Source organism: Formica exsecta, unplaced genomic scaffold (genome assembly GCF_003651465.1).
Source record: "Formica exsecta isolate Colony F162 unplaced genomic scaffold, ASM365146v1 scaffold26, whole genome shotgun sequence".
In the NCBI taxonomy this organism is placed as follows: domain Eukaryota; kingdom Metazoa; phylum Arthropoda; class Insecta; order Hymenoptera; family Formicidae; genus Formica; species Formica exsecta.
The window spans coordinates 3,211,302-3,236,985 of NW_021849866.1; the positions used below are offsets into that span (position 1 = coordinate 3,211,302).

Sequence of the window (25,684 nt, forward strand, 5' to 3'; positions counted from 1 at the left end):
TCGTTTCGCGATGCCCAGCAGGGCATCGATCACCTTTTGTTAACCCGTTGCCTCACTAACACCTTCAATGTATCTAACTCACCTTGCCATTTTCTTCGCTCTCAGTCGGATTACGTAAGGTAACGGGTCGACACCCTTTGAATTCCTTGCTCGCGATCGATCGCGATCGTCTCGAGCAGAGTACGTTCTCGAGAGTAAACCGACAAGGTGTTGCGTAGTTTAAAAAAAAAAAGAATATTACAGGCTCGCGCTACTTTACAGGAATATGCTACAAATATCGTATGGACTTTGGAGCGTCTCTCTCAGTGTTTCTGAGCTCGTCGCTCATCAATCAATCGCGCATCAGTGGAACGCGTTCAATGACAATGGCGGCGTGATGGGCGGCAAATGGTCACCACAGGTCGGGAAATTTGGCGGTATCGGCGGCAGATCCGCGTGCGTCCCAACGTGAAGGATCAGGTTCATGCCAATCAATATGTGGAACAAGAAATGACAGTGGAACAGCCAGTATCCTTTAAAGAAGGAGATATCGTCCAATATTAATATAATTTTCGCTTATAACTTCCAATGATAAAATTGAAAGTCGAAATAATAATGGTGTGTTTAATTAAATCACCATAAATTTAACAAAAGCACCGACTATTGATTTAATCGTTGGCAATATCGGGAAGATTATATTTACGTTTATTCGCAGAAAATTATTTCTAAAATCGGCCAGAAATATGCAATCAATATTAACTTGAACACTAAACTAACATTTTACGTACATAATATTTGTGGACACACAATACAGTTAGTGTATGCAAACTTTTGCGATTATGCGAACAGTTGCAAACGGAAGTAGTTCGTATCTCATCAGACTAATGCGCGAGAAGTTTTCAAGTTATCGTTGTTAACTTACCCGGGTTGTTCGCGCGGAAGCGGAAGATGACGTAACCATTGTTGGGAACGGCGATGGTGTCTTTGGCAGGTGGCAGGTTGAATTGTCTGTGCAAAAGACCTCGCTTATCGAGATCGAGGGCGTGCTTCAAATTGATCTTCTTTACATTCCTATCGGGAGAACGGCCGATGCCGACTATGTTGAACGCGTATCCGTGCAAGTGGAAGGGATGCGACAGATTGGGCTGTTGTACTGTAATCAATCGTGCACACAAAGAAATCAAAAGGATGCTTTTAATTTCAATAACGCGTGATAAAAATAAAATTATGTTGTAATAAAGAAAAATCTTATAGAATCAGAGAAGTAATAAAACAGATTAGATAAAAATAATAAGATTTGAAACTTTCATATTTCTTTTAATGCCATTTTTTTGAAGTGTATTTTTCTGCTTAATATGGAAGAGCTTTGCGTGACAAGAGCAAAATTACCACACATAACAAACATGGCGTACATACCTTCGTCTACGAGAACCACCTCGACGACCGCATTATGCGGAATGTCGACCTGATGCGTGCACATGCAATTGGCGCCGCAGTCAGCTGGTCTATTATCACCGTTGCAGAACTGTTCAGGTGGGATGTCATCGATCTGCGAGAGTGGCGGCGCCGGAGGAAACGTGAATGAGATCTCATCCACGAGCGAAATCACATGGTCGCCAGTCGGCGCAACTGCGGACACAATCGAGATAATATACAATAAATTTTTGATATAACTTTCGTATAAATATGTAAATGATAATAATGAATGATTAACTCCAATAATGATTAATTCCGTTAACCCTTGAGTGAATGGAATTCGCAAAAAATTTCGCGAAATCGAATTTTCGTTAAAGAAACTTCAACTCCAAACTAAAAATCAAAGAATGTGTGATTGAAAGATGCGACGATAATTTCAGAACATTTTATACGCTTCGATAGTACAACCGGTTTGTATCTTTCCATACTATCGAATCTAATTGTCCCGAGGAAAAAGTACCACCACTTATAACAAATATACCCCGCGAAGTATCTCGCGTATAATTCTTGAAGTTTCAAGAATCGTCCAAGATGTTGCATGCAGCACAACGTGCGCCTGGATATTATATCCCTTTTTAAGCATACCTTCCTGAGAATACCTGGAAGGCCGTGTTTATGTCAAACGAAAATGAAACGCAATCATCGCGTGGTATGTTTGTTTCTTTTTTGCAAATTAAATCAGCTATTAGCGCGTCCTTACCGAGGAAGCGATTGTAGGTCTGTGGCTGGAAGACCTCCTCGGGTCTGTAGAACAGGAAGCGGAACGGCAAGAAGATCTTCACGTCGGGGCGTTGCTGGAGGATACCCTGATCGATGTGTCGGGCGTTTTTCAACTGATTCACGCAAATTGCATCCTCACGCGGTCGGTTGCAAATAGCATCCAAGGGATTCAGAACCTGAAGAAAAGAACATTTGGTCTTGACCGTTCTGTGCGACAACAAAATCGAGTCTTTATTATTTTAAGGAACATTCTTGAATTTAATATAGTCGAGAACTCCGTTAATCTTACGTGGGTTACATATTACATACAACGTATTAATTGCTTTTTCACTTGAAATATTATGCATGAAAGAAAGCATTTTTATTTGTAACATGAAAGCATATTACTCCATTGTATTTATTTTATGATATAGTTGCATTAATCCTTTTAAAAATTTTTTGAATTAAAATTCACAACATTCGGTCATTTTTCCAAATCAAAATGATTTGATAAGAAATAGAGAGAGAGAGAGAGAGAGAGAGAGAGAGAGAGAGAAGCAGAAAAAAATAATTTCTTGAAAGGTTTTTATCATAAGAAATTTTTTTTTTTTTCTAATGTAAACATCTTTTTCCTGCAGCTGAGATTATAAGAGAATCTCTATTCTATCGATTGCAGATAACACGCACATTTTTTTCCGCTGTTACATGTTCATATAAATATTATATAGTCAAATTAAAAGCGATATTTTATATTCCATTGAATTATACAGATAATAATTTAAATATATAATTATAATTTATTTTTTCATTACTATGTATCCATATGAATTCCTTTTGTCTCAAGTATTCGAACAGATGGCAGTGTATATACTAATAAGATTTTATAAGATCCCAAAAATTTATAAGACCCTAAACTTGAATGTTTGTTAATAGACTGAGTTAATAGAATCTCGCCTTTAGCTTCAAGCTTAAAAAAATATGTGACATGCAACAACTAGTAATCTTTGAGAAGTGGAAATATGCTTACGACGCCCTGTGGAAGACCGAAATCATATGTAGGCGGTGTAGTAGTCGGTTGATAAGGACCACGAGCGTATCGCAGAATAGCCAGCTGCTGGGCGCGTGGAATTCCGCATTCTCCGAGCGAACGAAGTTGAATCCAATAAGCGCCGATAGGCTGATCGGCATTTATGACGAAATCGTAACGTTCACCTTCAGAAAATGTAAAAATGTTTGATATAAAATTAATGGAATCAATTTTTGATTGGTTTCGTGAAAGATACGTTATCAAGACATTCATTATGTCCAATATTATGCAAATAATCTTCTTTGATAGCAGTCTTTAAATCAATCATTTAAGTGAATCAATTATTTGACAAATAACGATTTAATTTCTTTATTCATAACTTGTGCATCTATAATATATCAAAAAATATTTCGTTAAATTTTCGTAAACTTTTTATTCGTACAATTTGAATATCATAAAATTTTTCATTTGTTCAATCATTATTTTTTTTATTTGCCTTGTTTCTTAAATGATTAATTTAATTACCTTTGATAAAACATTTAGAATCAATGGAATAAATCGCTTTACCTGAAAATGAAATTATAGTGTTCACTTGTATTGGCTGAACTGCTTCACCATCGGTGGCGATGACGGTGAGAGTGTGACCCTCGACTGTAATTTGAGCGGGGCATACTGATCCGTATGAATTAATCATTCGGAATCGATAACGACGGCCCGAAGTTATCGTGAACACTTCAAGTGGCGTGTTTGTCATGAAACCGGTGTTAGGATCCTGCATTAAAAAATATACACGATATGTCAGAAAATAAAAAAATTATTATAACATAATTATTTTCTTCTGCAATAATAAATAAAATTTATCGAAAATTTTGCAATTTTCTTTACACGGATTTATACAGATCGCTCTAAATTTTTACTAATTTTTTAAATTTTTATACAGAGAAATCTGAATCTATAAAAAAAATTCCTAACGTAAATTGAAGCTGATACTTATCTAATAACATTAGATAATATATATCTTTCTCATCTCTGTTAAAAATCAATTAATATCCAAAGTGACATACCCTAAATTGACCTTTCCCATTGATCAGCACGCTTTCAGGTGCTTGACCGGTATTGACTGCAAGACGACCCGGAAAACGCTCGGTACCACTCTCGTGGAACCAATCACTGATAAGCATCACGTGCGTGGTTAAATCGTAATCGTACAGATTGCTATTAGGATCCTTGCTTGGCGGTTGTCGGATTACTACGCTCCCATAGAGACCATCTATCTTTTGCATGCCAGTATGAGCATGCCAGAAATGTGTACCCTCATTGCCGGCTGTCCATTGATATCTTCAAATATCGTACAATCATTTCATTTTATAAATCTCGCAAAACCGTTATATAAATATTACAATATATTAATTTATTATTTGTAAAACAACATCATTTTTTTTGGAAGGCTTAAATTTTGAAAAATATCTTGACAAAACTGTTTTGCACTTCTACTTTATTCCTCGAGTGTCATCGATTAATAACAAAGCCGTAATACGTAAACATTAGCACGCTATTGTTTACGCCCTCAAGGCTGAATATCATAGTAGTTATAATTCGCTGCCAAAATATTTTACGTACTATGATATATATATACACGGAATATTATATATAAAAGTAGTTTAAATTATAAATAAATTAATTATTTGTTAAACGATAGATATCACGGAAAACTTTCATTATATTAATTACTTGGTCCTGTGATTCGATTGCGCGTTCTCAATTTGAATTGTATTTAAATAATTAAAAAGTGTAGTACGATAAAGTATCGGACGAAATATTTCTATCTCTAAGTATCGTCGGGAGAGAGTTACGTATTATTTAACATATATAATATAAAAGATAATTAATCATTAATCATATTAATTTATCACTGCTCACATTCCCGATAATTCGCGATTTATTAATTATTTATAGCAAATTATTTCGCGATACTTTTCGCGATCGCGTTGAAAAAAGGAATTTGACGGAGCGTCTCGCACCACTACCTTTGTGTTCGAGTGTCGCCGCGCGAATGATAACAATGCCGAGGCATGTAAACATTAGCGCGATTGTATACTCCACCAAAGCCGAATACCATGTTATTGATAATCACTCTCTAAAAAAAAAGAGAGAGAGAGAGAGAGAGAAGAAAAATATTATGGATAATTCATTGTCGAAATATTTTACGTAAAATATTCCGATAATCCGTTATTACATTCCATTACAAGTTTCACAGATAAAAATTTTATTATTCTAATTATATGAAAAAAGTAAGAGATCTCTTCTCTACGCATACCTAAACGTATTACCCTCTTGAATGGGACATTGTGTTACGTAAGGTACACCGTCGTAATATTGAGATCCTCTTTGCCATACTCCATGCCAGTGAATTGTGACTTCCATTCCTTCTATATGATTTTCCACGTCGATAACAACTTTGTCACCCTGGCATACCTGAATACTCGGGCCAGGGATCATTCTGTTCGCGGTCAAAATACCCCTCTCTACTCCGTCCGCCAGGACACACTGACAATCGCTCCATACGGAATTGGTTGCATTCGGTGTGCATACTTGACACGCTCTAGAAATTTATATAACTAACTTGCAACAACACTAACCACTTAAGTAATTCATATATTTTAAAAGAATATTATATTTTTCGAAAAAGTTAATTTTTCAATTAAAAAAATATGCTCATGAAAAAATAATCACTTTATTATTTTGTAAATTATAGAAAAATTATAATTTCTGCTATTTGTTATTTCTCTTTTGCAATTTCCAACGTTATAAAATTTAAATCAATTCAAGATATTTTGTAGTGATGTACTTACGCTCCGAGTACGGTATAATACTCGAGTGTGAAGTGATAATAGCATATCCTGGGCGGCTCGCTCTCGCGGCAAGCACGAGCGCACTCGTCCGGTGCCGAGAGCGATGGATTTCGGCGCAATTCGGCGGTAGAGCGCTCATTATAATCAAGAGGCCGCGTCCGCGGCGGCCTTATCGTTACCCCTCGACTGCCGAGGTTGTCGATCCCGCCGAAACCGCTCCGAAACGCACCACCAGTCGGATGGGTTTGCACCAAGCCGTGGGCCGTGGGGAAGAAAGTTGCGCTATCGGTTTGAGAGAAGATGTCGGTTTTGAGAGTAGGACTCCAGAATGAAGACGATGCCGACTGATCTGCTGCTGTCGATTGATCTGAAATTCCATTTATTTTTTTTTTTTAGATATGGTTTTTTATATTTAAAATATATCTTACAAGTTACGATATTGTAAAATTGAAGAGAAGTAAACAAAAATGTCAAAAAAAATTAATTATTAATATTTTTCGAATATTTTATTAATGTATTACAGATTAATTATTTGCAAAAGAAAAAGAGAAAAGCCAGGACTAGCCATACTATTCTTAAATAATTTTGTTTAATAAATTCATGCAAAGCAATTAGTTATTCGTATGCTTTGTTATAATTAACTTAATTATAACAAAAAATAATTTTCCAGAATAAGAGCTTAAAGAAGAAGCAACAGAAGATAAAACTTGTATTTAGGCATTTAATTTTGTTTTTATAATATGTTGAATTTCCAAATACTGAAATGGTTAATAAATTCCTTATTACTATTGAATTTTGTAGGATTGTTGTACGATATACGATATCGTTCCTTTATCGTAAGCTATGAGCAGTTTCGTAATCGTATCATTGCGAGTGTTCTTTTTCTGTTTCTATTTTAGTATCAATTAGCCCTGTAAATACACGGAAGAAACAGGAAAAGTTAAAGTTTTAGCTCGTTACATATATAGCAATCACGTTCGATACGATTTCAATTTCAATCAATTCATGAAAAGCGTAACGATATTAGAACTATCGAGGTCTCGAGTCGAATGTTTCCAGAATATCTCAAGTCTAAGAGTCTGCTTAGCCTTGCAATTGCAGTTTGTAGTTGCGCAATATTTATAAATTCATGATCGATCGGTTGCAGCTTTGAAAATTACTTTGGCACATTATCGTTCGCGGAGAGAGAGCGAGAAGTGTTATACAATATTTTCGAATAAAGAGCTGAAATTTTTCCGATAGTCACACAAATGAAAGAGCAGGCTTAATAAGCACATTTGAATACCAATCGTGAAAGTATCGATAAAGATCTGTTTGTTGCGCGAGTATAATTGGCACTCTTGTTTACAAAAAAAATTAATTAAGGAATTGTGATCAATTTCAATCAGTTTCTTCTTGACAATAATTTGCCACTTCAAAACAATCAGATTCACTTCGTTTACACGGGATTCCTTGATATATATCGAAGAAAAAAAGGAAAAACTATACGCGCACTGTAGTCACATTTGAAGTTAGCAATAGCATGCCGCAATAGAATGCATTATTAGTAAAGATCAGCCATTGTGTTGTCTATGATTTATCTTACAATATTTCAAGTATGACGTCTAAATATTTCATGCTTCAATCGGAACATTTATTCGAGTAAGTATGTAATAAAGAACAATGTAATATTCTACTTACAATAGAAGATTTAAAATCATGTTATACGCTTTTTATTATTCTAATATCCTGAAAAGCTTTTTTGAATCGTTTTTTTTTTTTTATTTTCATATTGTCTCCTTAAGATTATAAAATAATCGCAGAGAATTTCTGCAATATCAGTAATTTTGAGTTTATTTGTGTATTTTATAATATGTAGTATTGTTTCAATCGAATGTAAAAGTAAATCTCTTTCTCAAGGATTAGATAATTTAAAGAAATTTGAATATAATATTTTTCTATTAAACTCGGGACTATTTATGAATCTTGATTAACATTAAAAAAAAGAAAAAACAATATCTTAAATATCCATATATATTCAATAAATTATATAATATTTTTTCGATAGACAATGCAATTATATTCCGCATTATCGGTGTTTCCAATGATAAACCACTTTGAATTGTTTCATTATGATTTATTCTACCATCTCGCGTGGATGACTTAACGCATTCTGATCTGCAGTCGTTCGCATTTCGAATACCATGAGATTGTATAGAAGCAGACGGAGAATTCTCGTTAATTTTTTTTTTTATCGGAATCGTTACATGTTACACGGCGTGTGACGTAATAAACGCATACATTGAAATACGAATTCCTGCATTGTCTGATCGAGTCGAGTCGGCGTTGATCTGGTGGATATCGAAGCTGGTACGACGTTTTCCAATGTAATGTACGAGAAATACCATTTCGACTATCGAATGATTTATATCCCAATGAAAGTTGCGATGCCGGTTCTGTGCAAAATTTTTACGTCCGTCGACAACGATTTATTGTGCTATTATTTAGCTGCGAGAAATATGCCGATTCAAATAAGAATTTTTTAACCGACAAGCTATCGAATTAGGCGAATCGACGCGATTTATCACATATAATCGGGGACATTATTTACTAATTAATGCACGGTTCGATATTTACTATTTATAGTTAATATTCTTCATTACATGCTTAAATTTAAAAAACTTATTTTAGAATTACTCTATTTTGTCTTTTCCAAAAGGATAAAGTACATAATATATGATATTTAATATTTTATTTTATTAATCATAATATATAAAATTTATAATTTAATATTAAAATATCAAATATACATTATATATGTCATGACCATAAATGTTATATTAAATTTTAATTAATGAATGTAACGAAAAATGTATCAAGTTTCTTAATATAATAGAGACTCTAAGCCGAAAAGTTAGCGAATCTAGAATATCCACTTTGTATATCCGTGTAAGAACTGTCACGCGATTACTCGGAGTGACGATGACAATGAGACGATGAGGCAACGTTAAGCTAGCTCGGTCACATTATTTAGAGCGAGTGCATAACGCGGGCGTGTAATGACTCGTCCTCGCACGGCTCCGGTCGTTCATTACACCAGGCGGGATGGGTGACGCTGTCGTAAGCGTAAAGTCGTAAGCGCGGTTGTGCAAAAAAAAAAAAAAAAAAAACAGAAAAAAAACAATGAATTAAGTAAGGCAAAATCGCGCTTTCACGGTACCTCCTTTTTCGCGCGGCAATTAACTCGTCACACTTCCATTTTCACGCCCGTACCGCCGATTGTTCGACCGATTTCCGTGGCACGAGGTACGACCGAGGCTTTCGCCGATTATCCCCAGTCGTTGTTGATAAAACAAGCGTCTCTCGCGCACCAATTATATTTTTTATACTTTTATATATTCATACTTATATAATATACTATCATATTAGGAAAACAATGTGGCGATTATAAGCGAGAACACCATTTTGATCTATTGTATTTATAAATTACAGATTCTCTGGCGAAGTATATTCGTTACGTGAAGCAGAACGAACATGTCGATGTTTCTATTACGAATACTTCGAGTTACGCCACAAAGAACGCACTTTCAAAGAATTAATTATGTCGATTTTACTATGACTCGTGAATTCTTGTGAGAGCGCTGGTCATTTAGTCTATGACATCGAATTTGTGTAATTGCATAAACATAGAAACGTTATTCGAGATTTAAAAATTAAAATGGTCCCTTTAATATCCGAATAGATGCTACAGCACGTTTCCGGTTGATTTTTATACATTTCTGTAACTTTCTTTAATCATTACACATCTCTCTCTCTCTCTCTCTCTCTCTCTCTCTCTCTCTTTCACACACATGTCGACATCTACATAATAATGTACATTTTGATAGCAGGTCTGTGATTAAGTTCACGCCTGCAGGGGGACCCTTCACAGACGTCAGTCACTCTCTCTCTCTCTCTCTCTCTCTCTCTCTTTCACACACATGTCGACATCTACATAATAATGTACATTTTGATAGCAGGTCTGTGATTAAGTTCACGCCTGCAGGGGGACCCTTCACAGACGTCAGTCACCCGCCCCATTAATTATCCTGATGTCTTACTTGACTGGACGGAAACGGCTTTCAACCAACTCAATTTAACACTTTTCACGGTTCGGAACGATTTCCTTTCTTTTTGTTCATTTTTTGGGTCGCTTCTCGCATCTGGATAAAGCCGGATCAAAACTTTCCAGTGTCAGAAAAGAGACGATACGTTTGAAAGATTCATAAATAATTTTGTGGAAAGATTTGCGATCATCGTGAAAAAACGAGATAAGGTAAAAGATCGCAAAGTTATGTAAAATGTCACTAGTCCAATATCTCGTTGGCTTATATATTCCTCGCGGCGATAGCGGTTTATCTGCTACAGATGCGGATGCATCATCGCCTGCTAAGAAATCAGGAGCGACGGTCGAGGTGAACATAACTAATACTACCGGCAGTTAATGTAATTAAATGTCAAACACGTCACGTAAGATGCACTACGATATCGCAATGACTAAAAAGCGCACATATCGGGTGTCCGCAGTTTTCGGCAAAAGAAATGCGAACAAGATTAATAAGATTCTTAATATATAAAGTTCTGGATAAAATTTCGTCACTTTCAAGATGATTTTTTTAACGAGCTAATTTCTTAAGCTTGATCCTACGATCTAAAAATTAAGAAACGTAAAAACATTTACGAATGGATAATGAAACGCGCGAGGAAGTGAGAGCAGAATTTGCACGAAGTTGCGTGATAAAAATCCGCTTTCGTTTTGAACAGTTAAGCGCTCGCGTGCCAAATCGTGAAAGACAAGGATCTACGTCAATAATCTCATATTTACGGAAATATTGATTCGATGTATAACAGCGAAAGTGTGAAATAATCAACATTCCTGCGCGAAAAAGCAACATATTTACTTCCGACGATTGCGTTTACGAGTCACGAAACGAAAAATGTGAGAAAAATCTCAGTATTATTTATCCTGCGTGTTTCAGAAGAGGATCATATTTTCTTCTCACCATGTATGCACGTTATTGATATTTACCGTGGGAGTCGCTAGACCGAGATTGCGACTCGTCTCGTGAAAGTTCAAATAAAATGCCAGTCGTGGTTCATGATGCGACGGTATCGAATACGTTTAATGTCGCATCTTAATCCTCCGTCTTCGTTTCCTGAGCAGGAACTTCGAGAAGATATACAGACGTAATTCAATTAATTTGCGCTATTTTATTTAAGAAAATTAATCTAAATTTATATTCACATATTTTTTATAATCTATAAATGATTATATGATATAATTATCTGCTATATAAATTTAATAACGCGTATATAACATTAAAAAATTTCTGATTATATAAATATACTATAAATATATTTTTTTATGTAAATATAGATATCATGATATTTTTAGATGCAAAATATTTCTCTAAATAAAAGTAAATTTAAATATGTAATACTTTAATTTATGAATATTAAAATTCTCATAGATTTTTGCATACTTATTTAAAAGTTCTCTGTTGCAAAATTTGAAACGCGTATCTTCTAAACAAATTTTTTTCGGAACATAAAAATTAAAAAAAATTAATTCACGCCGAAATTTATAGCCATCTGCGGTAAGATGAAACGATTCAGCTAAGAAACACATAGGTCGGGGAGAGCGCGAGATGGAAAGTACGATGATCCGTTCGCAAACTTGGCCTTGTCCTTGCCCTCGTCTCATCTTACGGAACGGCTGGAAGAGTTGCTCTCCCGTGCAGTACGATACGCTTGCGTAAACCGAGTATCGGAGTGAGAAGGAAAAAGATAGAGAAACACGGGTTAAGAGAATATGTTGAAGCGACAGGAGGAGCGGTCGCGCTTTAAGATTGGTATTTAATGACTGCACGTAAACGCAGCTTCGATTGCGCTAATGGATGTAATAACAGCGGTTTACGCCGCAAATCGAGGGATGGGTACTGCGGAGTTATGTATCTCAAATTGTAACCCACGAAAGCGGCAACGTGCACCGAGAGAGGAGAAATTATCTCAACGGGCGTATTCATCATTAGCGTACGTCAATTTCCCCCTCAATCGTCGTGTTATTGAAAGCGCTCGCTGAAGGCGTATATGTTTCTCTCATTAAACCAGGCGTGACGAGGGAAATGTCTCTCTGTGCGATTGCCGCGATCGCGATTTGACGTGGGAGATATGCTGGAAAAGTATTCACCGCATTGCGGTTTTGCTGAATGGAATAACGCAACGATCACTGAATACACAATCACGTATGATTTAGATTGATTTAAAACTTCGGTTCTTATTCGAAACAGTAGAGAACTTGCCGCATATATTCGAAATACATGTTTCTCCACCAACCGTTCATTTATCTATTTGTGAATCTAAATTAAGACGGAAAAATTTATCATCCTTGCTCTCAACCGCTTACTTAGTTTGGAAAAAAACCAGCGTTTCGATTTCACGCGATTTATTTTTGAGAAATGAAAATAAAACTGCGTGTGCTACACCTCTCACTGCGAAAAGCAAAAGCGAGTCGCTAATCTCGATATAATGCGATTACCGTGGCTATCGGTTTGGCGGAGCAATTAACCGATAATTAATACCCCAACATCGAGAACGACCTTTTTATTCTCGCTCGAATCTCGTCGTCGCTAGTGAAGATCTTTCCCGCGATTGCGTTAGCCGCGGGCGAGTACTTGCTTTCTTGGCGCTTCCGCACCGCAAATAAGACGATCGCGAGCCACTTAAATAAATGATTCGCTTGAACGATCGTTACAAGAGAAAGGCATATCTGCCCGCTGCCCACTATCGCAATAGAGGCAACCGCCGGAAGTACTCACACACACAGGAATAAATTTCACGGTCATCAGAATTGTCCTACTAAACTCCTAGCTCGAGTACCGCCGACGAGTTTCCTCCGATTCTCTCTCACGACGCGATTTATGCTCGCAAGCATCGTGTATACTTTCCTCGGCGAGATCAAGGCACGAAAAGCTACAACTCCACCCACCTTCTAAATCTTAAAAGAGGAATAAAGAAGCTTTTTTTTGCATCGATCGAACGGTCGGCCGATCCGAGACTCGAATATCGGGTTCACGCATTGTAATTTTCGCAGTACACCGTAATTATCGGGCCGTTCGCCTAGCAATATATAGATTGCGATCGTAAAATATTCCCGTGACTTTCCCTTCTGCCGACGCAAACGGCGGCGATGTTTCTAATAATGTCCGGGCATTAATCGCGCCCCATACGTCTCGGCGCTTTTACATACGTCTTCTTCTGTCGCCTGTTGAATGTGAAAGAGGACTGATAATTATTGTAATTATCATAATTATTATGGGATAATTATAATTAAGGAGCTACTCGTTGCACGACGAAAGATCAAGGGTGAACTGATCGTATGATTGAGAGATAAGATTTAAGCGTCTTCAGATCAATAGTCACAGCGCAGAAGATATTTAACACGTGATACAATCAAACGTAATATTTACTGGATTAAATAAATTTTAAGTTTAAATGAGATATCGAAATTGTGTTTCAATTGTATTTCAATGTGTTACGAAGGAGTAAAGAAAAAATTAATAATCTTATTTTTTATATTTGATCATAATAAAATATTAATAATTAGATTTAGAGAGACTCTGTTTGAGACTGTTTCAGAAAATATCGCATAATACGATATGCAGAGTAAATTTGTCCTTAGAAAACATATGAATATAATGAATATGAAAAAAAAAAACATAAAATTTAATCTTGATGTTTACTATATTTAATAAGTATGCTTGTTTTAGGTGCTTAATCATATCTGTATTTAAATAATATATGTTTATATATACATTAATGAAATAAAATGATAAAATTTGAAGTAATTGTGAAAGAATCATTTATAAATATAAGAAACACACATGTCAAACGTGAAAAACACCATTTCTGATAAAGAAATACTATTTCAAAATATAATGTAGCGTATAGAAATTTACACTTTCATCTATTCCTCTAGCTTTAATCTTCAGCCTAGCCTTAATCTTGAGTTTGATCGAAACCGACCTTCGCTTTTGCATGCTCTGTTGCGATATAAAAAAAAAGTAGAGTATGCCGATCATGGATGTGAAATTTGCTCAACAATTTTAATGCAATCGTGCCTGCGTGGCGTGCATATAAAATGTAATAGCAAGATAATTTGATTGCGGTAATGATATAGAGTGGATCATTACGTTAAGGTATATTTTGGTGTTAGAATCAGCGGGGAAAGTAAAATTTTAGTCGTGATAATAATGTATATATGCACGCCGCAAATTACAGCAGAAAGAACGATTAATCAGGATACATCATTATATCGTTCAATTTTTCATATCTCATTTATTTTTATTAGTTACTTTTTTATAATAGTATAGTGTTCTCGGCTCTCTCTCTCTCTCTCTCTTTCTAAAATTGCATTTCAATTTATTTGACAATATTTATCTTAACATATTTATGATTTATCTCCACCTCCTTGAATCTATAATATATTCTTCATATCTCATATAAATCTCAGGGATTCGGAATATATCCGATACAATATGACCAGAAGATATCTTGCATTCGAGGGTTAATGTCATCGCTTCTTATAATCTAGCCTTAAAGAAATTCAACGTAAAATATTATATGTTTCTTGAAAGAAATATTGCATAATATCAGAAGCGCGCAATATACTGTACGTTTTTAACGCGTCACGATCTTGATATTCACAATACATGTGCATAAGTTATATATCTCTAGTTGTTGATCAACGGGGAATTCTTTAGGTAACTTTGCAGTTTGTGCTACAACATTGTTACGCGATCTGCAGAGAAACACCAGATAATTACCACGTAGAATCACGTCACGCTCGTAGACTCGGCGAACACGAAGGTCTTGGTCCGAGGATACTCCTGCATCGCGATACCAGATGCACGTTGTGTCTGACTGTGCGACTAATATACCCTTCCGATCGCTACCGCGAATGCTTATTGTTAGCATCTTTACTACGCATCAGTAGAATCAGCCAATTAAGTCAGCCGTATGAGCGTTATTACTGGACTTTATGCACCACTTGTTACTATTTTCTCTTTTGTTTATTGAAGAAAGTAAATGAATAGAAAATGAAAAGAAAATTATATATAAATCGAAAAGCCATTATAACGTGATTTTATTAATTCAAATAAGAGCGATATAAAAAAATCGGATTCATAAATTGATTAAAAAGAATTTATCATTAAGATATAATATGATTTATCATATTATTTGAAATTTCTTATAGTTCTTATATTAAAAGCAAAATATTCTTTGCATATGAACGATTAATGTTATTAAATCTGTATAAGAATGAATCGTGTTATAGCAGATTTACTTTCGTTTAATTAATTCCGAAATTCTCGGTATTTCATAATGAGGAACCACATTCTACAAAGTCATGGAGATACCTTTACTCTTCGTACCAAAATTGCCAAATAATTTCACTACTGCTGGCATAGTCAACATGTTCTTATGTTGTATGTTTAGAACTGCTTTAAAATGCTTTTGGGAGTAAAAGATTTAAATTATTTACATCCTTTCTCAAAAACTATTAATACAAAAAGATAAAATTTTATCTCTATATTAATTTGAATAGTATTCTATAAACGTAGAAATATTAAAATATTCGAAAGATTAGTTCAGTTAAAAAATTTCAAAGATTTATATTTAAATCATGATTCACAAAATAATTATAATTAAATATAAACAGTAATAAAGAGAAATGAAATTTCTTATAGTTCTTATATATATTAAAATTAAGAGAACAAGTCAAAAAGAGAAAGAGAGAGAGAGAGAGAGAGAGAGAAAAGAGAAAAGAAATAGAAGATATACCTTCATAACGATGAAAATTATACGTTGCAGATATGTGGGAGTATCTAGGACAATCTATTATTGCCATATTATTGCTATTAACTGCCATTAAATTCACACCTTAATTCAAGTTGAGAGCGTAAATGTTATCAGTTATTGCGAGAAAGTATCGATTATATATAATATATATATACGATTCTATAGAACCATAATCGGGCACTAATATTATCTATTATCGGCATTTTACTTTATCTCGATTTCGCGTTTTCTTGTCCTACATTGTGAAATTTTTTTTCCGTAAATTTCAATGAATTTTTCTTTGGCCTCCGTTAATTTTTCTATATGTTAATATTATTAGAATATAATCTTTTTCTCAATAACAATATTATTTGAGACTCGCTTATCAAGAAATATAATCTTTATAATCATTTTTGTTAAAATAAAATCGATTCCAAATTTGATTATTCTTAATATTTATAAGTTCTAATTTGTTTCTTATTTCTGTTCTTATGTCATAGATATATTGTTATATGTCTTTACCAAATATGTAAAATATTAAATTAATTTGGAAAAATTCAATGGCATTTTAATAATATAAAGTTCTCTCTCGGAGCGAATGATATTATTCGGTCCAATTTTAATATCCATTCGAGAACATATTTCACTGAAAGGATTATGCGCTCTTATCGAGAATAGAATCTCCGGGCGAAATACTCGGATTATATATCCGTAATGGCATAGTTTACGATGCGTCTGGGTCACTGCCACTTGGGAAAGAGAACTTGCTCTACTCCTTTCTCTTCTTTATATTTTTCTCATTTTCACTCGTATGCCGGCGAGCGGTAGTTCGATCATTTGCGATTTGTTTCCGTAAAATTATATTTTCTCCAGGGGCGAGCAGAGGCTAGTAAAGCTCTGATTATAGAGAATTATATGTACCTAACCTTGTGTTTTCCGCCGTATCATTTGCCGGTTTGAAACAATACTTGAGGCCATTCTATCGCCGCATTATTTAACGCGGCACCGATCGTCGCGAAATTATGCAAAGGCAAATGGCTTCTGTACGAGGAAAGCTCGTAATTTCATAATAATGGTTACATTGTCTAGGTAAGACATTATATAATAGAAATTGCGCGGTGCGGGAAATTTACTCTCTCAGAGCTGACTGATCCGATTATTGACGCTGGCATAACTTTCTTTTGGTCATCACGTAATCAAGAGTATTGCAATTTAAATGAATTCTTAATTATTTTTAAGAAATATAACTGGTATTAATAGTACAATAGTTAATATTAATAGTATATTATTAATACATACTTCAATATTTTTGTTAAAAAAAAAAAAAATCAAATCTATCTAAAAAATCAAGGTCGACAATCTTATAGAATTTTTGGAGATTTTAATGTATTTACGAAGATTGTAGATACATTCATAATTAAATTAAACTATAATTCTTCGAAGAATGTCGTCATGCAGTATTTCATCGAAATCTTAAAACGTCAAACATATAATGTAATGTGTAATGTATAAAGTTATGAGATAAATGAAAAAAGCACGCGTAAGCTTCACGTAACGTGCGTGTAATTGATTGACTTCAACAGATATTTCGACTTTTTTAATCAGAGCATTAATTGAGCGAACACAAGAATACACTTTACAAACAAGTCCGCCCTTTCACGGCTGATATGCCGTCATGTAGGCTCATCCATCACTGGCCCGACTCTTAAACGCGCGAAGGATCATTTTTGCAGTAGTCATCGGTGGCTTATTCGGGTTTAGATTGAAATACACAGAAACATAATCCTTTTAAGTACGATCAGGCGTTTGACAGACTGCCTACGCCAAGTGTTTGAACCCATACAAGGAAGTATTGACCTGCAGTGCATAATTTGTATCCCGCGCTAAATATAGTTCAATTTTAATAAAACAACATTTTTACAAAAAAAAATCTGAGTTCTAATTTGAAATTAGCCTATATAATCGTTTCGACGAATAGTAATTTAAATCAATAAAAATATGGATATATACTCTATAATCCTTGCGAATAATTACTCCAGAATAATATAATAATATATAAAGTATTGAATTTTGTTAATTAGAAATTATTAATAAGATATTTTAAAAGTAATTAATTTTTGTTACAAGTATAGTTACAATTTGCTATAATATTAATATATGTGATGTAGACAATGTACATTGCTTTCTTGTAAAACTTGCAATCAATGATAAAAGATAGACCAATTTCGGATATCGATTGAAATACAAAGTTAATTTATGTAGGATGATTATATTAAGAAGTTCGATAAAGAGATGATAAAACGAGATATGCTTATCTCTTTACTTTGAAACAAGTCTCTTAAGTGAAAGATCAGAGATTGTAATGGAGAAAGGGGATTTACGAGTCCAAATGAATTCACACACGCATAATGTGAACATAATTAAGTGAAATGTCTTATTAACATGTAGTACAATGAAATTTAGCAACTATGATAATAAAACATAAATTTATATATGTATAATACAATTAATAAATTTATGGTTTGTTTTAATTATAATATATAAAAAACAATAAAAATTGTTTAAAAAAATGATGTCAATAATATTTGCGTTATTTGTATATCGTTGTTGTATATATTTGTGCATATTTGTGTATTTATTTCCAAATTTTATTAAAATTTATATCAATATTACAGTTGTATTATATGCATTTTTTAATTAATATTTTTTTTTAAATTAAGAACAACACACACAAAATAATATTGAAAATATAACAATTATTAAAAATCTATTTATATAATTATATAAAATTGATTTATATAAGACGGTGATGGTGCGATTTATAGTTATATTAAAATTTCACGGTTACCTTCCAATGAATCAGCCTCTAATTTTATAGAACGAGAAAGTTCAGTTCCAAAAAAAATTTCTTTTGAAAAGGCGATCATCCTAATCGCTCGAAACAACGATCGGTCAGTCACTCGCATAAAATCGATCTTGTTTCGATTTGATCGACTGCCTACGTGTCGGCGAAGTGATGCAGAAAGCGTGACACAGTTTTCGATGGTTGAGACAGCTGCTTCGGAAATAGAGAGTGGTCGGTCTGTTTCGCGCACGGAGATCCAGATAGACATCCTCCCTACGTCTCCGCATCCGTGATGTTTTCACCGGCGAAATTACCTTTCGCCTTCGCCTTTGCGGATCGGGATACACGTAATGCTGTGGTCTTTCGATAATCAGTCATTAATGAGGTTCGTGTAGAATTTTTTTTTCACGAAACTTCTAACTGGTATATTCTTTGGTATCTATACATTGGCAGTCTATGATTAGAATCATTGTGATGAGAATAAAACACGAATGCAAAAAGGAAAAGCAGCTATTTATCAAGTTTCTCAATTTTTAGATTGATCTTGATACTGTTATTAAAAAGGAAACACCCATAAAAAAATAATGCAAGAAATTTTCTGAAAATTTCTCAAAAAGCTTTGCGCACATAAATATGAGATATATTTTTAAAAATTTAAAAAAATTAATCAAAAAATTAAATAAATTAAGTAAATACGAAAAGATTTGATTTTAACTTTTCTCATATATGTTCTACTGATATATTATAATATATCGCTATATATTATCTAAAGCACTTTCAAAAATCATCCAAGGTTTTGACAAACTCTGCATATCTTCTCTTTAGCAATATATCCTCGACAGTATTCTTTCAAATGAGTCTTTTAACAATAATTATGTTAAAATATATATCGTCCCGATAAATGCAAATGATCGCGATATCATTATAACAGAATGATTCAGCCGACTTTTCGATCCGTAACGGGCGTAATCCGCCATTCGACCTTGCCAAACGGTACCAACGTCACTCTTTGGCCGATAAAGAGAGGATGGCATTAAGCAGTCAACGACCGGCAAGAAAGCCGCCGGGCTAGTTTCGTGAGACCAAATACATCGGGCGCACCGTCACCGCCGGTCTTACCAATGTCAAGTGCACGGGCTCAAGGAACTTCGGCTTCATCTCGTTTAACACCGACTTAATAGGTCCGCCTGGAGTACGTTACGTAAAGATTCGACGAGGTCATTTAACCTTAAATTCTACAAAAATGAGAAATGGAAAAATATACGAATACGAACAGACACATACATATATACGTATATATACGAATAAAAGAATTGAAATATGATATATAATTATAATAGTATATCACTGTATAATATAATATAAAAACAATAATTTTTTAAAGATAAAAATTTAAAGTAGAAAGTATAATTAAATCAAGGAAATGGCCTCCAGCAACGCGTTGAAACTTTGTATTCATGTTTCATCTTTAAATATCAATGTCAGTTTAATAGTATCATATATCGGAAACGACGGATCGATACCTCGATAATATTGATATGTCACCTATAATAGTTGTCAGGTAAACGAACGCATGTGACTGACAGCGATATTCCCTTTAAGGGGACGGTGAGAGCGTTAGTAGTTTTTGCGTCCTGAAAAGCAATTAAGCTAATTAATGGAATTAATGGGTTCCCTTCCCGGGACTTGCTAATTAAAAATCTTCGTCTACTGCATGAATCTACAAGGATACATCGCATTTGCATTTGTTTGCAAATATGATTACTAATTATGCACTCGAGAATTGTTAATTATCAATTCGTTTTACAAAGAGACGGAATATTCAGTCATATTAACATACACACACACACACACACACACACACACACACACACACACACACACACACACACACACACAAAAACTCCTCTAGATATATATATACACACACACACACACACACACACACACACACACACACACACACACACACACACACACACACACACACACACACACACACACACACACACACACACACACACACACACACACACACACACACACACACACACACACACACACACACACACACACACACACACACACACACAAAATCAGCTTGATTTATATAAATTTTCAAAGAAGACTGATTAATATAAAGATTTTTTAATTTATATAAGTGACAGAGAAATATATATTTTTTCTAATCAATTTGAAAGATGCGATGTTGGTATACAGGCGAGCACTTGCAGACTAAGATACTTTTTAATTCAGTATGTTATATGGTCATGTTTTTTTCTTGTTGTGTTACAACTTGTTTTTGATGCTATGTCCTTAACGGTTTATGATGAGTCGACATATGGCTTGTGGTGATATATCGTCATGATTGAAAAGGTATTGATTTGCGAGAGACACGAATGTCGAGAATTTCATAGAAACGTGATTCGAATCCTGCATGATTCTTCATGCATTTCTTTTCTTTGAAATATACAGGACGTTTGAGAAACATCGCGCACTTTCTCGTGACAAACAATATTATTTATGCAGAATTTGTAGTCGAGAGAAAATGTATAGCGTCTGAAATGTCCTATATACAAATGAATTGCGAATCTGAATTTCATGTTAGTAATACGGGACAACTTGAATATACACTACATCACAAAAATCCGGAATTCGTGAAATAATCCACTATTAAAGAAAATTATATTCCTGAAATTTAGAATTCACACGATTAATTGATTTGTGGATACAGACGAGTTTGCTTTACTGCTCACAATCAATATTGTTTTTGCAATCAGGTCGCAACCGGAAATGAAAAAAACTTCCACAAGAGAAGTACTAATCTGTACTGATCATTCGTCGCGTACTGTAAATTTAGTCACGAGTCAAACGGCGGCAAATGGATTTAATTCAATAGTTCAATTTGATTGCTACTCGATTTCTTATTTTTATTCATAATGTGGTACTAAAAGACTAATGAGAGAAAAGTTCATATAAATAGCTATAATTTATGGAAATCGAACAAAAATCACTTACTTATAATATAAAATATAAATTTAAATTTTATAAAATATGATTTGATGTTTTTTTAAAGATATGGCTGTAAGATATTATATTTTATAAAAAAACATGCAATATATATATATATATATGTGTGTATGTGTGTGTGTATAAAATGTTTAATAATTGATATGATTAATAGCAAAAAAAAATATATTATATATCATAATAAATTATATATAATTTTAATATTTTATAGTTTACTTTCAATAATTTTAAAGTGCAATATATAACTTACTGCGTTTCAGAAACTTCAAGATAAATACATTCAACCTACATACAGTATAATCTGTCACTGTCAAAAAGTAGCAATATTGCAACTGTCATTTATCATAAAACTTTTTAGTTGTTTTGAGAGTTCTCGTGATAAAGTTGTAAATGGAAGCAGCTTTTTATCTTAACGACCAATTTATGTAAATAGAATAATAAGTTTAACACGTCTAACAAGTTTCTATCCCATTTCGTTGATATGCGAATCTATCTCTGCTAGTATAGCATTATATCATACATATATCTCTATACCCGACGACTTTATTAAACTAACATATTGTATCGCCGAAAAAGAATATCGCGTGGAGAAGTATAATAATTAATTAATCCACAAAATCTCACCGTTAACATTTTACAAACTTAACATATTCTCCTCTAAAAATTCGTTCGCTCTTTTACAATTGTCGCTGTATTAATAACGTAAAACTTATATATTTTTTTTTTCTTTCGAACTTCGATGAATCTTGCGCCGAGAATTCTCACTTGGAATAATTTTCAGATGAGTTGTGGAAAATCGAAATCACGCAGTTATAGATATGTAAATGTTTGTCTGGCGCAGTTCCTTTTGTCATCGTATGCACGTGCAAGTCGTGATCCAGAGACGTATTATGCTGGGCTCTCTCATTTTCTATTGCGCGACCTTTAACGTGCACCGGTTATACTTGATGTTGGTTAACTGCGGAGTAACCTTACGTCGATTGCAGATATATTGACATAACAACGAGATCTCTTAAGATGATTACCAATAGCTGCAAACGCGCAGTAGATTAAGTAATATCAATTTAATCATTTACAGTTTCATATTCCGTATTTGTTTTAGAGTTTTAATCAATATTTTATATTGATTATTGAATTCTTGATGCAAGATTCGATAGATTAAATTAAATGAGACAATACATTATTTTGTTTGTGTGACTAGATACTAAATATCATTTTTAAAGCATATTCTTTTGACTTGAGATTAACAGATTATTAATAGATAATATAAACCTATTTTTTAATAAATTTAATTAATTAATTTTAAATTTACACGAATAACTAAATTTATATAAGTTTTATTTTTGTTATTACCCTGATAAAAATATAATTTCTTAAATTTTAATTTATTTCTCAAATATTATCCAAATTAAATGAACGTCTTTAGATAATTATTTCTCATGTCGGCGGATAATCATAAAAAATTCGGATGATCAGTATCTTTCTCGGTCAAGGAAATTGAAGATGTGCACGTCACGAAATTTAATGTTGAACACGTGCCATCATCATTGACCAAAATTTCTGTTGATCATTCACGACATGTCCTGTTATTTGCGTGAGACGCATACTAATTCGCATTCGTTTCTCTCTAAAATCCAATAACAAATATTGCAAGTTCTAAAATATATATATATATATATATATATATATGTGTGTGTGTGTGTGTGTTCTGTAAATATTAATTTTATTTCCACTGCCTTCCTTTAATATATATGTATATCATCATGAAATACTAGGAATGTTGATAGCAATCGATTACAACATTAACATTTTAAAAAATATCGATTGCTATTGATATTCCTAGTATTTCATGATTTTGATGTACTTAATACCTTGATAAACTTAAGCGTTTCGAAAGGATAAGACAATACCAATCTCGATTCAATTTCGTCATCTGATTAAATGAGAGAATCAGTCCGCAGGCTGAATGTTAATCCGATCTCTAGCGAACGTCGCATGACTTCGCGAAATTGGTCTCGTGATTATGCTCGTGCGATAGCCACGAAGAAATCGTGCACATAGTAGTAATTCGACAGCGAAACGCGACGGTAATGTGACGCGTATTAAAATTCCCCGAGGGATACTACAACATGAATCGAAATCGTACAATCTGCCGGATAAGTAGAAAGCGCAGGGAAGTTGCTGCGAAGCTGTAAAAAAGATACGAACGCGATTTTTATGGCGTAAAGAGGAGATATTTCACATGTTATTAATATGTAATATATATATTTTATTTATATGTAGCATATGTAACATAAGATTTATTTTTCATTACCATTATTATATAGCAGATATATATATATAATATCCTAATAATGAATTATTTGTTTAACTAAACGTTTAATTAAATTTATAATCAAGATTAATTACTTAGTTAACATAAATATTTGCAAACTTGAATTAAAATAATATAAATTACTCGCGAGTATATATTTGCATTAAAATTGCTTTGTCAGTGTCATAAATTTTATATTAATGATAGTTTATTAGCTCATTAAATAATCCAGTAGCTTCTTATCTGACTATTTATCTAGCGATTGTTAATGCCCTAGTTTTTATCATTTTATCTCTGATAAAAGTGTAATTAATTCCACTGTTGTCTATTCGCAAATTATACCGTCGCAACTACACAGGCCATTAGTTGGGATAAAACCTGAGAAAAGTGGACTTTTGTCATTCTCGGTTAATTTCTATTCATTAAAACGCAATTAGTTCATCGAGTAGCATGAATCATTCCGAATGCAACGCGACCGTCATAAAAACGGCACTCGCTACTGCGATGTCTATTCGTGCGTGAATCGCACGACAGGTGAATGTAGATTTTATTTTAGAAAAAGAATTTTTTACTGTATAGTATTATGGCGTGATTATGACAAAATACCTCAATTTCCAAAAACAGAATTTTTGTTAAAACATATAATTAACTAGACAAATCAAATAATTTATATTTTTATGATGAGGGGTAACATCGCGCGCGTATATAAGAACAGTCTAATTAACAAATGTGAAAATTTCTGTAAAATATACTAATGTATTAGATTTTCTTAAAATTACGGGATGTCCATATGAAGTCAATACTTCACATGCATCAATCTAACCATTATTACCACTCTCTACAGGGAATCATGTTCACCATAAGAAGTAGAAGGAAACATGTTTGTGTCAATCGGTTTCTCTTTCCTTCAAAACGAGATAATCTCATTTCCCCATTTGCCATAAATCAGCGAAACGCACCGCTGTGAAAATCCACGTACGTGCTGCAAAACCCAACATTTTCTTTCAAAGATTTGTTGATAAAAAATGAGATAATTATAACATTATATTTTTATATATAATTAGCAATTTAAATTTTATCTCTTGCTAATTTATAATAAAAGCGATGTATATCTTATCAATTTAGAAACTCTAGAATATCTCTCTCTCCCTCTCTCTCTCTCTCTTAATTCGTTATATAATATATTATTTACGAGACGTTATGTAATTATTATTTAATATTAAAAATTTTATTCAAATCAAATTAATAATTAAAGTAATTTTTGAAATTGCGATATTATAGGGAGAATTAAAAAATTAATTTATAAAACTCTCGCAAAAGAGGAAAAATGATTTGAAATTTAATAAAGATATTTGTCCGTAATTGTTACTGCATTTTTTACTGTACATCCTATACATCAACTTGTGATAGCAAATAATGTAATAGATAAAGATGTTAGATAATGATAAAAACAACTAGCTAAGATGAGATAATGATGTATGTGTAAGAGCTAAATATTAATTGTTCTTATCATTACCTATCACGTTATCTTATCTTCATTTATCCCATTATTTGTTATTCTGAAATAGCAAATAATCTAATAAATAAAAATAAGAGCAACTACT

The 25,684-nt window shown here is 33.4% G+C and overlaps 1 protein-coding gene across 6 annotated transcripts in view; it reads right to left on the minus strand.

Annotated features, from left to right (window-relative positions):
- LOC115236672 (laccase) overlaps positions 1-25,684 on the minus strand; it is a 112,699-nt gene continuing 87,015 nt past the window's right edge. For all 6 annotated transcript variants that reach the window (XM_029809266.1, XM_029809265.1, XM_029809263.1 and 3 more), the window contains 9 exons: positions 6,034-6,400; positions 5,499-5,783; positions 4,246-4,519; positions 3,749-3,953; positions 3,182-3,366; positions 2,156-2,351; positions 1,396-1,608; positions 902-1,132; positions 1-512 (listed from right to left, as the gene is read on the minus strand). In XM_029809266.1, coding sequence (XP_029665126.1) covers positions 343-512; positions 902-1,132; positions 1,396-1,608; positions 2,156-2,351; positions 3,182-3,366; positions 3,749-3,953; positions 4,246-4,519; positions 5,499-5,783; positions 6,034-6,400 — 2,126 coding nt within the window. In that variant the 3' untranslated portion in view covers positions 1-342. The remainder of the gene's footprint in view (positions 513-901; positions 1,133-1,395; positions 1,609-2,155; positions 2,352-3,181; positions 3,367-3,748; positions 3,954-4,245; positions 4,520-5,498; positions 5,784-6,033; positions 6,401-25,684) is intronic.